The sequence below is a fragment of the Palaemon carinicauda genome, chromosome 26 (assembly GCF_036898095.1).
Source record: "Palaemon carinicauda isolate YSFRI2023 chromosome 26, ASM3689809v2, whole genome shotgun sequence".
Classification (NCBI taxonomy): domain Eukaryota; kingdom Metazoa; phylum Arthropoda; class Malacostraca; order Decapoda; family Palaemonidae; genus Palaemon; species Palaemon carinicauda.
The window spans coordinates 90,727,434-90,742,433 of NC_090750.1; the positions used below are offsets into that span (position 1 = coordinate 90,727,434).

Genomic DNA, 15,000 nt, shown 5'->3' on the forward strand with positions numbered 1-15,000 from the left:
ATTCCATTCAAGAAAAAAGGGACTTTGAAATTTAATCAACTTCAATATAAGATTCCATTCAAGAAAAAAGGGACTTTGAAATTTAATCAACTTCAATGTAAAATTTCATCCAGGAAAAAAGGGACTTTGAAATTTAATCAACTTCAATATAAGATTCCATTCAAGAAAAAAGGGACTTTGAAATTTATTCAACTTCAATATAAGATTCCATTCAAGAAAAAAGGGACTTTGAAATTTAATCAACTTCAATGTAAAATTTCATCCAGGAAAAAAGGGACTTTGAAATTTAATCAACTTCAATATAAGATTCCATTCAAGAAAAAAGGGACTTTGAAATTTATTCAACTTCAATATAAGATTCCATTCAAGAAAAAAGGGACTTTGAAATTTAATCAACTTCAATGTAAAATTTCATCCAGGAAAAAAGGGACTTTGAAATTTAATCAACTTCAATATAAGATTCCATTCAAGAAAAAAGGGACTTTGAAATTTATTCAACTTCAATATAAGATTCCATTCAAGAAAAAAGGGACTTTGAAATTTAATCAACTTCAATGTAAAATTTCATCCAGGAAAAAAGGGACTTTGAAATTTAATCAACTTCAATATAAGATTCCATTCAAGAAAAAAGGGACTTTGAAATTTATTCAACTTCAATATAAGATTCCATTCAAGAAAAAAGGGACTTTGAAATTTAATCAACTTCAATGTAAAATTTCATCCAGGAAAAAAGGGACTTTGAAATTTAATCAACTTCAATATAAGATTCCATTCAAGAAAAAAGGGACTTTGAAATTTATTCAACTTCAATATAAGATTCCATTCAAGAAAAAAGGGACTTTGAAATTTAATCAACTTCAATGTAAAATTTCATCCAGGAAAAAAGGGACTTTGAAATTTAATCAACTTCAATATAAGATTCCATTCAAGAAAAAAGGGACTTTGAAATTTAATCAACTTCAATATAAGATTCCATTCAAGAAAAAAGGGACTTTGAAATTTAATCAACTTCAATATAAGATTCCATTCAAGAAAAAAGGGACTTTGAAATTTAATCAACTTCAATGTAAAATTTCATCCAGGAAAAAAGGGACTTTGAAATTTAATCAACTTCAATATAAGATTCCATTCAAGAAAAAAGGGACTTTGAAATTTAATCAACTTCAATATAAGATTCCATTCAAGAAAAAAGGGACTTTGAAATTTAATCAACTTCAATATGAAATTTCATCCAGGAAAAAATAGCCTTTGTTGGTGGAGGTAATAATCAACATTCCAATGAAAGGAACAAAATTACCTTTATGATACCTAAGCTTATTAAGAGTCAATGGCATTATTAACACTATTAAGGACTATTAATGAATTAAATTAACAGTCATTAACATTAATGGATAACATTATAATAGATAAATGAAGATTCTAATCAGTTTTCACATTATGCAAATTAAATTAATAGAGATTATGGTTCAGCTGTGTCTCGTTGTTATCTTTCTGTCCAATTTTTAATTTTGTTTGACCAATTTCCAAAAATTCCTGACGGATTTCCAGGATTAGTTGAATAGATTAAGCATGGAACGAGTTTAGAAGGTCCTGGATTTTATTTTTTTTAACGTAGGCGGATATGTGCACTATTAATGCATAAATAAAATTAAAGACTCTCCAGATTATTATTATTATTATTATTATTATTATTATTATTATTATTATTATTATTATTATTATTATTATTATTATTATTATTATTATTATCATAATTTTGTTTGTATGAGTGATCTTTAGTTGCGTGAAAGCTGGAGTGCATTTACCGTAGAGTTTGTACAACTCTACATTTAATCAGATTTTAAAATACCGTAGACTATATATTTCCCCTAAAGCTTTTTATTTATCTCTCTCTCTCTCTCTCTCTCTCTCTCTCTCTCTCTCTCTCTCCATACGACATAGCTGATACACGAATGGCCATATCAGCATTGCTTCAGCGAGTATCAAACAGTTGTTAAATGATCAAGAAAATATAAAACACTCATTTTTTAAGAATAAAGAAATAAATAAAATATTGGCTGGTGCAGAGAACAATGACACGAGAATTGCGATGTTGACCTTTCCCTAAAACCAATATGCTTCCTTGTGATTATATATTTTTCCCTCTTCTTTATACACCTTAAATTCCCAATTAAATGTTTATAAACCGGCCACCCGTTGAGATACTACCGCTAGAGAGTTATGGGGTCCTTTGAATGGCCAGGCAGTACTACATTGCATCCTTCTCTTTGGTTACAGTTCATTTTCCCTTTGCCTAACCACGCACACAGCGAATAGTCTGGCCTATTCTTTACTTATTCTCCTCTGTCCTCATACACCTGACAACACTGAGATTACCAAACGATTCTTCGTCACCCAAGGGGTTAACTACTGCACTGTAGTTCTTCAATGGCCACTTTCCTCATGGTAAGGGTAGAAGAGACTCTTTATCTATGATCAGCAGCTCTTCTTGGAGACAGACACTCCAAAATTAAACCATTGTTCTCTAGTCTGGTGGTGCCTCTTGCTTGAGGGTACACTCGGGCACGCATGTCTGTCTTCTTTCTCTTCCTCTTGTTTTGTTAAAGTTTTTCGTAGTTTATATAAAAAATATTTATTTTAATGTTGTTACTCTTCTTAAAATATTTTATTTTTCCTTGTTTCCTTTTCTCACTTGGCTATTATCCCTGTTGGAGCCCCTGCGCTCATAGCATCCTGCTCTTCCAACTAGGGTTGTAGCTTATCAAGTAATAATAATAATAATAATAATAATAATAATAATAATAATAATAATAATAATAATAATAATAATAATAATAATATGCATCATTGCAATTTTTCTCGATTTCTCTCGCAGAATTTAATTTGTTAAAGTATATTAAAAATATGCAGCGCGTGTGCAAATTCTCTTTATTTCTCTTTTCCATATCAATGAATTGATGAAAAAAAGAAAGTTTTAGAAAGTTCCTAATGATTCCACTCCGGGTCGCCCCGAGATGGTCATAAAGGGTCATAATGATGAGAAGAAAACGTTCCTCGAAATGAGGAAAAACGTTCCTTTGAGAAGTGAGGAAAAACCTTCCTCGAAGTGAGGAAAAACAGACTGTATTCTTCAAGCAGAGATTCTCATCCAAGGAAAACTTTGAATGAGATAAATGGGTAGTCAGTGCATATACATATATGTATATACATAAATGTATGTATATGTGTATTTTCATGTATATATACGAACATATATATGTTTGTGTGTATATAAACATATATATATATATATATATATATATATACATTTGGATATATACATATATGTATGTATAATCATGTATGTGCACTGACAACCCATTTAACTCATTCATGTATATCATATATATGTAGATATTATACATATATGTATATTTATATATATACACATATATAAATATATATATATATATATATATATATATATATAATATGCGTATGTGTTGGTATGTTTAAGCACTCTGATTACATCTATTTTCCGGAGCAAGTTTTGCTCGAATTAAAATTCATTCTTTAATGATAGAATCTTTATACCATCACTTTCCATAGATATCTTCTCACGTGTGTGTGTGTATATTCGTATATGTGTCTATGTTTATAGCAGAATAACAGGGTCATATTTATGAATATTCAAATTGAAAAATTATCTATACTAAGAAGCAACTTACAGTCCTTATTTAACGTCATTTAAAGTGGTTGTAGCCTAGCATGTAGTAATAATAATAATAATAATAATAATAATAATAATAATAATAATAATAATAATAACAATAATGACGATGACAATAACAATATAAATAACAATAACAATAACTAACAATAACTAACAATATCAATAACAACAACTAACAATAACAATACCAATAACAATAACTAACAATAACTAACAATATCAATAACAATAACTAACAATAACAATACCAATAACAATAACTAACAATAACAATAACAATCCTTTTTCAGCACTCATTTTCAGTCTGCCATCAGCCTCATATATGTGAAGAAGTATCTATGGCCATATGACATAAGACTCTCTTCAAACTTCATATATGAAAGATCTATTTTAATGTTGTTACTGTTCTTAAAATATTTCATATTGATTTTGCATTACTTTTCTTGTAGTTTATTTATTTCCTTATATCCTTTCCTCACTGGGCTATTATTCCCTTAAAGCATCCTGCTTTTCCAACTAGGGTTGTACATTATTATTATTATTATTATTATTATTATTATTATTATTATTATTATTGTTATTAGCTGCTAAGCTACAACCCTAGTTGGACAAGCAAGATGCTATAAGCCCAAGGGCTACAACAGGGAATAATAGCCCATTGAGGAAAGAAAATACGGAAATAAATAAACTATATGAGAAATAATTAGCGATTGAAATAAGATATTTTAAAAACAGTAATAAAGATAATAATCATCATGCCCATTGGTATATTATTGCATTAGGCAATGTAGTAGGAGTTCTCTCTCTCTCTCTCTCTCTCTCTCTCTCTCTCTCTCTCTCTCTCTCTCTCTCTCCTTTTATCTAATCTAGAGAGATATGAATTATTTACTTTGGCATTGCACAAAAATAAATCAAAATGGTTCTTAACTATTTACTTAAATAAAACACAACGTTCATTTCATATTTCGCAGATTGCATCCTGCTTCTCTTTTGTTTCTCCCAGTTTCATCCGTAGGTTAATATTATGGAAATGTAATTTAGGCGAAGGTGTTTTACATTTAGACAGAGTCGTGCGCTTCTCTTTAGTCTTGTTTTTCCCAACTTTATTTCCCAGCTGTCAGTGCGTATAATGACATCGACTTGCTTTTATACAATGTTATTATTATTATTATTATTATTATTATTATTATTATTATTATTATTATTATTATTATTATTATTACTTGCCAAACAACAACCCTAGTTAGAGAAGCAGGATGCTATGAGCCCAGGGACTCCAATAGGGAAAATAACCTAGTGAGGAAAGGAAAAAAGGAAAAGTAAAATATTTTAAGAATAGTAACAGCATAATTATCTTTTATATAAACTATAAAAACTTTAACAAAACCAGAGGAAGAGAAATAACATAGAATAGTGTGCCGGAGTGTACCCTCAAACAAGAGAACTCTAATTAATTGTTATATTCTCTTAATACTTCATGATGCCATACTTTTCCTTTTTCTGCTCTCTCTCTCTCTCTCTCTCTCTCTCTCTCTCTCTCTCTCTCTCTCTCGAAAAGAAGCTCTAATGCAATATTCATCCTGTAATTGCGTTAACCTCCTTACACTTATATGTAATGCGTAACAGAAACTTGGTGTTCGAGAACCTAGACTCTCTCTCTCTCTCTCTCTCTCTCTCTCTCTCTCTCTCTCTCTCTCTCTCCAATTCAAACTATATCTTTTACATCCTAACGAATTCAAAAGTCAGATCTATCATTGCTTCGTAAATTCAGTTTTGTTGATATTAGAATTTATCCATAGCCAGGAGGAACTCTCTCTCTCTCTCTCTCTCTCTCTCTCTCTCTCTCTCTCACAGAGCCTTTGGGTAATCTAATCTCTGAAAGCTGGCATGGAGATTAAAAATTTCTCCTTTTGTTCCATATTTACACGTGCACTTTATGTATGAATTTTTATATCTACATATTTTTTTATATGTTGCCAACATTTCAGAAAACTTCCCCTTGGTAGTTTTGCATCTCCTCTCGACAAATAGTTATTTTATTTTCTGTTAGCGTCACTGGCATATTGATATTTACTGCCTGTTTCATAAAGAATGCATAGATATTTCGAACGTTTTGACTAGTAATGGAAATTCATACGAGCTGCATTGACATAAACCTGAAATTTTAAAGAAGCTGGACGAAGCTATGTGATAAACTAGATGTTACTGCGAGTGGAAATAAAATTTTGCTTCATATAAAGAAAATTTATTATAAAATCATGCCTTGCCTTTTTGTCATATTAAATCGTCTTTGTAAAATCTAAATTGTTAAACTAGTAGTTGAAAAGCCAATTTGAGCTTGAATGGTGTTAGTTTAAACTGATTGACAGGCTCTTACTTACTTTGACGGATGCTTTTCCGGTCCCATACAGCAGGGGAACCCCACTCTCTACAGGACCTCCACTGTCGTTTTACCTTGTTCGTTCAGAGTATTTAACATTTCATATCACATATTGTTCATTTACTGTTGAATCGTCACTTTCAAAGGACTTATGAAATAAGAAAGTCTTCAGTTTCCTCTTGAAAGCCTTAATGTCTTCAATCATTCGAATGTTTCGTGGTAGCTTGTTATATAGTCTCGGAGTGAAATTGTGGGATGACGTGATTACTGAAAAACTAGTTTTCAGCACAGTAGACATAACAACCTATTTCGACGTGTGTGGTGAGGTGTGACGTTTAAGCTCGGTTTAAGCGTGATATTTCAAGTGTTGTGATGTCTCCTTTACGAGAAGAAAACGTTCTTTAGATGGATTTTATTGAACTCTATGAAGAAGAACCTCTCTATGGAAGATGACAATTGCTGGTTATTCTGACCGACTTATGAATAGTCACAGATTGTTTAAAATTATTGGAGGCAAGGTGTATATCTACTGTAGGTTCTAGAGCTTTCAACTATGCGGCCCCAAAACTATACGACATGCTCCCACTGGACATCCGAAAGATTGAAGATATTAAGATTTCCCAGAAGAAACTGAAGACTCTCTTGTTCTCTAAATGCTTCGATAATGTGAATTTGACAATGTAGACGCAATACGTTGTGTGATACGCGAAATGCCTAAGAGTTTATACAACAAACTGATCTTGTAGATCCTGTAGTGCGTAGGGTTCCACTGTTTAATAGGACAGGGAAGCAAACCTTAAAGTAAAAGTAAAGTAAAAAGGCTGCATCGTATGATAATTTAGTGCCATAATTACAAGAAAGGGATTGTTCAGCTTCTAAAGATGCAGCAAACAAACCCCCACCCGCCAAAAAAAAAAAAAAAAAAAAAAAACTGTATGGGTTCTGTATTTCGAAAAGAATGAGCAATTAACTCGCAGTAGCCAAGCGCCAGAGGCGATGATGCAAACATCTAACATTGTAGTATTTTGAATCCCTGACGTTTCTTAAGGACTAGGAAGCTCTAACATTGTGGTATTTTGAATCCCTAACGTTCCTCAAGGACCAGGAAGCTCTAACATTGTGGTAGTTTGAATATCTGGTTTTCTTTAAGGACCGGGAAGCTCTAACATTGTGTATTTTGAATCCCTGACTTTTATCAACCACCAGGAAGCTCTAACATTGTGGTATTTTGAATCCCTGACGTTCCTCAAGGACCAGGAATCTCTAATATTGTGGTATTTGGAATCCCTGGCGTTCCTCAAGGACCAGGAAGCTCTAACATTGCGGTATTTTGAATCCCTGGCGTTCTTCAAGGAACAAGAAACTCCAACATTATGGTATTTTGAATCCCTGACGTTCCTCAAGAAACAGGAAGCTCCAACATTATGGTATTTTGAAATCCTGACGTTCCTCAAAGAACAGGAAGCTCCAACATTATGGTATTTTGAATCCTTGACGTTCCTCAAGGACCAGGAAGCTCCAATATTATGTTATTTTGAATCACTAACGTTCCTCAAGGAACAGGAAGCTCCAACATTATGGTATTTTGAATTCCTGACATTCCTCAATGACATGGAAGCTCCAACATTGTGGTGTTTTGAATCCATGACGTTACCCGAGGACCTAGAAGCTCCAACAATGTGGTATTTTGGATCCTTCACGTTCCTCAAGGGTTAGGAAACTCCAAGAACATCCGTTAGCAAGACTGATGAGGTAATTAAAAGCTCTTATTTTAATATGAAGTGATGTTTATTAGAATATATGAATCATTTCACCGTTTTTACATAGAAAAGACCTAAAGGGAAAAGAACAGTTGTAACGATGTAAATCAAAATTTAAATTCAATCTTTTGCATAACACGTGTTTTTAGGATAAACTTATCACAACTTAGTTATATATAGATATAGACATAGATATATATATATATATATATATATATATTTATATATATATATATATGTGTGTGTGTGTGTGTGTATGTGTGTCTGTATGTATGAAATAAACAAATGCGGCCGTTTCTAGTTCACTGCAGGACAAAGCCCTCAGACCAGTTAGCCAGGGTGGTTTGGTGATAATGGGAGATATTCGTCTGATTGCTCAGAGCAAACTAACCTATAATGGTGTTGCCCGGGCCAGTAAACCTTTCACCACGATAAGGTATTACACTATATATATATATATATATATATATATATATATATATAGTATTATTACAGTTTCAACCAAATTTGTATATCCATTATTTATTTAATGTTATCATATATTTTTTAATTGATTCATACGAAAAAGTTTCTCGAATCTTCCGCAATTTAACGATTACGGAAATGTTTGCGTATGAATATTGTTTCTAACTGTTATCCCAAGGACATACTTACGCTCTAGAGTTGTTCTTATCAATCAGGTTTTCTAAAGGACTTAGAGACTTTGTCTTGTTGCTCTATCCCTTTATAGGGGTTAAAATAAGTAAAGTAAAGACATTAAAAATACATAAAAATTGAAACTAAATTTATATTGTTACTTTTATCTTTACTTTAGGTAGCCCTGATGATGACATTTGAAATGTCGAAACGTTTGTAATGGATACGTATGTGGCGACATTAGTATTTCTGTTTCTCCTGAGAATTAGAATTCCTAGAAACGTCCACAATTCTCAGCTCATATGTATTTTTATCTTAACTGTTTTCATGTATATCTTTATCGTTATGGTTTTTGCAGTATCCAATCTCTTAGGTGTTTTGTTAGATGGGTGAGTACCTCCCAGTCCCGGAGCATCTCGGCTTCTTTTCTGCGGCCTCAGTGATCTTTGAGACGTAGTTTAACTTTCTAAGGATTGGAAAGAGCAAATCAAAGTCCAGAATTAAGTCGATGGCATCGGCTATCCTGTCAACCTCGCGTTCTTTAGCATTGCCATCTGCGTCACTTCTTATCCTGGCGAGAAATACAGTGGCTACTAAGATGGCGAGAAATACAGTGGCTACTAAGATAATCATGAGTAGAGTTCCGATTGAAGGCATCTCTTCAAAGAAGGGGAACAGCCAACTCATATTCAGCATTAAAGTCAAGCTACCCTTTGATATTAGTATGTAGAAAACAAAGCAGATGAGTAAAGGGAGGATGAGCGGAAGAATAATGTCCTTCGCAGCGGAGATGTAGATTCTGAAGCTGAAGAACCTCAGGTCATAAAAGGGATGTCTTCTGAAACTGCAGTATGCAAGACAATATGCAAAAACTACTGCTAGCGGGCCGAAGAGCCATTGCCAGTCCTAGAAAAGAGGTAAGATTGTAGTGTATCCTAGCTGGAAAGAACAAGGATGCTATAAGCCCAGGGGCTCCAAACAGGGAAAAATAACCAAGTGAGGACTTGAAATAATGACATAAATAAACTGCATGAGAAGTGATGAATATAAAGTTAAAATAGATCTTGTATATATGTATATATACATACATATATATATATAATATATATATATATATATATATATATATGTATGTATGTATGTATGTATAGATAGATAGATAGATAGATGAGTCTATATACTCACATACAAACACATGTGTATATCTATCTATCTAAATATAGAGAGAGATAGATAGACATACGAGTATACAAAAAAAACACATATATACGTATATATACGGTATATATATATATATATATATATATATATATACTGTATATAAATGCGTGTGTGTATATATATGCATGCATGTTACATATATATCCAGTTGAGTACTACACAGTACACCATACGTAAATTTTTTTCCATATTTTGGCTAGAAAAATATCTAGCAATTTATTCATCAAGATTTAAGAATTTCATGAAACTGAGTCTTTGCGATATAACTATTCATGTTTTGTTTCAAAACCAAAATTTAGCCCCTGGAAAAATATTCTAAATGAGAGAGAGAGAGAGAGAGAGAGAGAGAGAGAGAGAGAGAGAGAGAGAGAGATTTGTACCGAATATAGAATGGATCTTACCTCTCTAACAGACGTCACTCGCGAGCATTTCGTGAAGTTCGAGAGGAAGATCACATCAGTTATGATACAGATGCCAGAGAGGACCATTTCCATTCTTCGTTCTTGCAACTGCAAAGAGTTGAAGAATTTATTTCAACTTAAGAAATTGTAGATATGCTTCAAATATTCATAAATACAAACTGAAATTATCAAATACACCTATTCATATACGATAATAAATACAAGCTCACACTTTCAACCTAGGCAGAGCCGTTTACAATGAGTTTTTCAAGAACCTTCGTGTAATGTTTCTTTTCAAGAACACGGTACCTTACCCTTGCAAATTTATAGACGTTGGTAATAATCCAGAGAACCACGATTGTCCATATAGCATACGAAATACCGTTTGGCTTTTGAGCTTCTTTTACCAGCATTTCTTCTACCTCTGGTCCAACTAAGCTGTAGTTGAACGTACAAATATGTTTTTGGTCTAATCCGTATTTATCATACATTGCACGCCAATCCCTGTAGGGAATAATCACAGAGGAAAGTATAGATAGGAATGTTAATACTATGCTGTTGGTATATACAGTATATGAATATGGGTATATACAATATATTTATAAGTATATATTATATATTGTTATTATGTTAATAATTATTAATGTTATTTTTATTATCATTATTACTAATTTTATCGATGTTATATATTATATATATGCATATATATATAATACATATATATATATATATATATATATGCATGTGTGTACAATGGAACCACTGCAAATATCTGTAACATTACTTAAGGCTTGCTTCACACGAGTGGTTTGATGCCGCGCAGTTTTGTCCGCGTGGATTATAAATAAATGAAGATCAATGAAACCCTTCACTTGCTGCCCGCTCGGAAGAATTTCCGAGCGGCTATTTTTTTTTTAGTATCCGCGTATAGTGCTAACCCTCGCGGTTCCAGTGTTGCGGCTTATAGAATCTACGAGGCCGCTCGGAAAAAAATCCGCTTGCGTGATGACATGCCCCCTAACGCGTGGAAGTCTTCCCGCGCGGGAAAAAAATCCTCTCGTGTGAAACAAGCCTTATACATCAACATGTAAATGCACACATGTCAGCCCGCTCGTGCAAGAAATGGGCGTAATAAGTTAATGAGTCAGGTTCATTACAACTGATATCAAAAATACTTTGTCGCACTTAAAAAAACCTCTGCACGAAAATGTATAAAGAAGCGGTATCTTTTGAGGGCTATGATGGTATCCTTTACAAAACCCCAATCTGTCTAAAAAAAAATGGTGACTTTAATAAGTATCCCAAAGACTTTGAAAATCTGGTTTTTTTTCATATAGAATTATTCTGCTGATACACCTTTTTCTTCTTCTTTGTCTGCATCTTTTCCCACTTCTATGTGGGGTCCATGCTTCTGGTCAGCTTTCTCCATCTACCTCTGTCCCACACCTCATCACCGGTTAATCGCTTTGATCGAAGGTCATCCTTGATACAGTCCACCCACATTCGCTTTGGTCTCCCTTTCCTTCTCGCTCCCCGTACCTCCATTTCCATCACTCTCCTCCCAATATACTGTTCATCTCTTGTCATGACATGACCATACCACCTCATAGAAGTGGGAAAAGATGTAGACAAAGAAGAAGAAGAAGAAGAAGAAGAATCACCCAGTACTGTAACTCTTTTATTCTTGGTAATTTAAAACTGCGGAATCTTCTTCCTAGCATTTTATAGAAGTGACAAAGAGAATTATTATGCCTCTGTCATGTTTTTCGACCTTACTTCTCAACAGCTAATTATCTATGGCTATATATCTATCATTGCCTGTCATCAAATATCCTAATAACTTTTTCCATGACTTCATTGGTGAGACAATGCAAGAATGGTGATTTTGTCTTACCAAGAAACTAAGGTGAATGCTGTCAGTAGAGCCGCATGTCCAATGGCAAATGCTGCTGAGATATAGAACCAATAGCATATATAAGCATTCCACTTAAACTGAAGCCACTTCTTGACAAGGGGGTGAGCTAGCAGCGTTTGGTGTCTTTTCTCGATTGCAAGAGCCAAAACATGCTTTTCGCGCCATTCTTGATTAACCGTGTTTGTCTTCACACCTTCTTCCAGTTTTCCGCTTATAGAGTCAAAGACTTCAGGAGGATAGATTGGGCAGAAAGGAGACGGACGAATGTCTTCTACGTCTTCACCCTGATTGTGTGAGTTACCTATGGTGATCAGCAATACATTTTATGTAAAACAAGCCTGTCAAGTAGCCTTCCCAGTAATTTAGTGGGAATTGCTATATATAATTCTCAATTTACGGAAATAGGATCATAAAGATTTAAGAAAATCTCAGTGATTTATGATTAACAGATATATCTATATTTTAAATTAAATCAGAATTTATTTCAATGAAGGCACTTTGCTCTGCAAATTTGATGAATTAAAAGACGAGACATGCTCCAAACTTCCAAAAATAGTCTAGAGGTTAATCCATTGAAAGATTTCTTACTGTCCTGTTTATTCTCTGCTGTGAAAAAGAACCATAAATACCAAAACTACATTGAGTCACGTACAATTCGGAAAAGCAAAAGAATATTCTTTGTCTAGGAAAATTGAATCTTTACTCAGTTTGAAGTGAACATAATTCTAAGACAAAACTAGTTTTTAACATTTTCGATTGAGTACATTGCTCTAACCTTTTTGTTGGAGAATCTCATCCAAATATTCTGTTTTGAAGTAATCTGTGCCTTGCTCCGGACCAGGCATACATTTATCGAATATCTGTTTAACCAGTTGATCGTGATCTTTAACCATATTACTGAGATTTAAGTTTGGTGTTTCTTCTGCTATGAGATCTTCATCTGGGACGTAGTAAGGTTGGAGTGATTCTTCCCAGTAAACACTCTCTGTTATACTCTCGACCACGTGGCTGTGGGGAGAGATATGGATAAGAGTACATATTAAAGGATTTAGACCTTATATCTTCTCAAAATCTCAAAAAAGGCAATATTTGCTTAGTTTGTGTAATACATTAACAGTAATAATCACTGTTAGATCTATTAATAGACTATGGGTTATTATGAATAGAAAAAAAATATTTGAAACATTTAGGGAGCTATGCTTACCTGTTTGATTTTTCCAGAGCCACTTTCAAAAGTTTCCTGAAGTCTATGTCCTTAAAGGACCGGTTTCTCTCCTCCAGCTTGCATTTCATAAGAAGAAGGCGGAATATATCGAAAAATCCTTTTTCGTATGCTAATCTGACAGGACTCGGAGATTCCTCGGTCCAGAGTTCAGTTCTATCTGTATTCAATAATGCTCGGCAGCATTCCAATGAGTTGTTTTCCACTGCTATGCGCAGAGGAGTTTTTATATTCCCTCTTCTTTGTCCAACTAATGAAGGATATAATCTTAAAATGGTTTCGATACATGAAATGTGTCCACCTTCAACAGCCATATGGAGAATTGTCTTATTCTCTGGGTCAAACTCATTTACATTGGCACGATTTCTCATCAGTACCTCACAACATTCAGCATGGCCATTTTTCACTGCCATATGGAGGGCAGTGAGGGAATCTATATTCTTTGAATTCACTGCCACCTTTTTATGAATCAAGAGCTCAGTTGTCTGTTTGCGTCCATTTTGAGCGGCCATGTGCAGTGCTGTTTCTTTCCTTTTGGAGGATATGTTTACATCTGCCCCTTTTATTATGAGAGATCTGCAGGCATCTAAATCACCACGGCTGGCTAGAATATGAAGAGCAGTGTAGCCCTCAGCATCTTGGATATTGATGAAATGGCTCATATCAGTCGTTTTCTTCTCCATTTTCAATATAAAATCCACATTGATACTTGAATTACCTCTCTTTGCTGCATAGTGTAAAGCAGTCTTTCCCTTGTTATCTGTAACTGATAAGTCAATAGCGCTTCCTTCGAAAGCTTTCCTTATTTCAAGTTCTTGTGACTGAGCTAGGTGGAAAGGGGTTTTGCCAATTTGGTTTTGGGCGTTAGGATTGGCATTTGCTTCTAACAGCAGCGTTATACACTCAGGTCTATTCTTTGCGTGTTTGCAGTAAACATGCAATGGTGTGTTTCCTTGCTTATCTGCGGAATCGACTTGGCACCCCGAGGAAATCAGTAACTTCATGCAGGCATGAAATCCTCTTCGAGCGGCACAGTGAAGTGGGGTATAACCTTTACTGTCTTTAGCACCATTATTTGCCCCTATGTCAATCAGCTCCTGACATACAAGTACATGACCATTTTTAGCAGCTAAGTGTAGAGGAGTTGCTTTCTCACTATCCTTAGAATTTAGATTGCTTTTGTCAGTCTCTAATAGTAATTTCATTGTTTTAACATTTCCTTTCTCTGCTGCAATGTGCACTGCAGTTTGCTTTGACCTGGTTATTATTTTCAAATTTCCCGAATGTTCTATCAGTAATTTAGTTACTTCATAAGATATATCACCAGAGGAAATTGAGAGTAACAGAGGAGTATAGCCAGAGTTATCTTTCAAATTGATTTTTTTGTCACTAATTTCTAGTAGAGCCTTGCAGCATTCCAAGTGCAAACCCTCAGCAGCAAGATGAAGTGGTGTTTTACCTTTCTCATCTGCCAAACTAACTAAATCTCTATTGGTTTCCAAGATTTCGCGCAGTTGCTGTTCTTGTCCGGCCATCGCTGCACGGTGGGCTTCTGTCTGTTTTGAAAAAGAGTTTGAAGTAGTGCTTGGAAACCTGATATAATTTGATGCAGCCAGAAAATTTCAAGTAACATTCTACAATTAACAGCAATTGCAAAACTGTTGAAGGCAAAGCGCGTTACATTTATAGAAGCGTAAATTTAAATATGTCAAATTAAAGTTGATTGGATTAAAAGTAACCCAAATGAAAAATT

At 33.9% G+C, this 15,000-nt stretch overlaps 1 protein-coding gene across 1 annotated transcript in view; it reads right to left on the reverse strand.

Annotated features, from left to right (window-relative positions):
• The window catches only part of LOC137620053 (uncharacterized), a 54,624-nt gene that overhangs the window by 31,845 nt on the left and 7,779 nt on the right, over positions 1–15,000 (reverse strand). The window contains exons 5-11 of the mRNA XM_068350331.1: positions 13,230–14,803; positions 12,801–13,033; positions 12,005–12,326; positions 10,425–10,614; positions 10,111–10,218; positions 8,873–9,394; positions 7,260–7,438 (exon numbers count right to left, since the gene is read on the reverse strand). Of these exons, the coding sequence (XP_068206432.1) occupies positions 7,260–7,438; positions 8,873–9,394; positions 10,111–10,218; positions 10,425–10,614; positions 12,005–12,326; positions 12,801–13,033; positions 13,230–14,803 (3,128 nt within the window). The remainder of the gene's footprint in view (positions 1–7,259; positions 7,439–8,872; positions 9,395–10,110; positions 10,219–10,424; positions 10,615–12,004; positions 12,327–12,800; positions 13,034–13,229; positions 14,804–15,000) is intronic.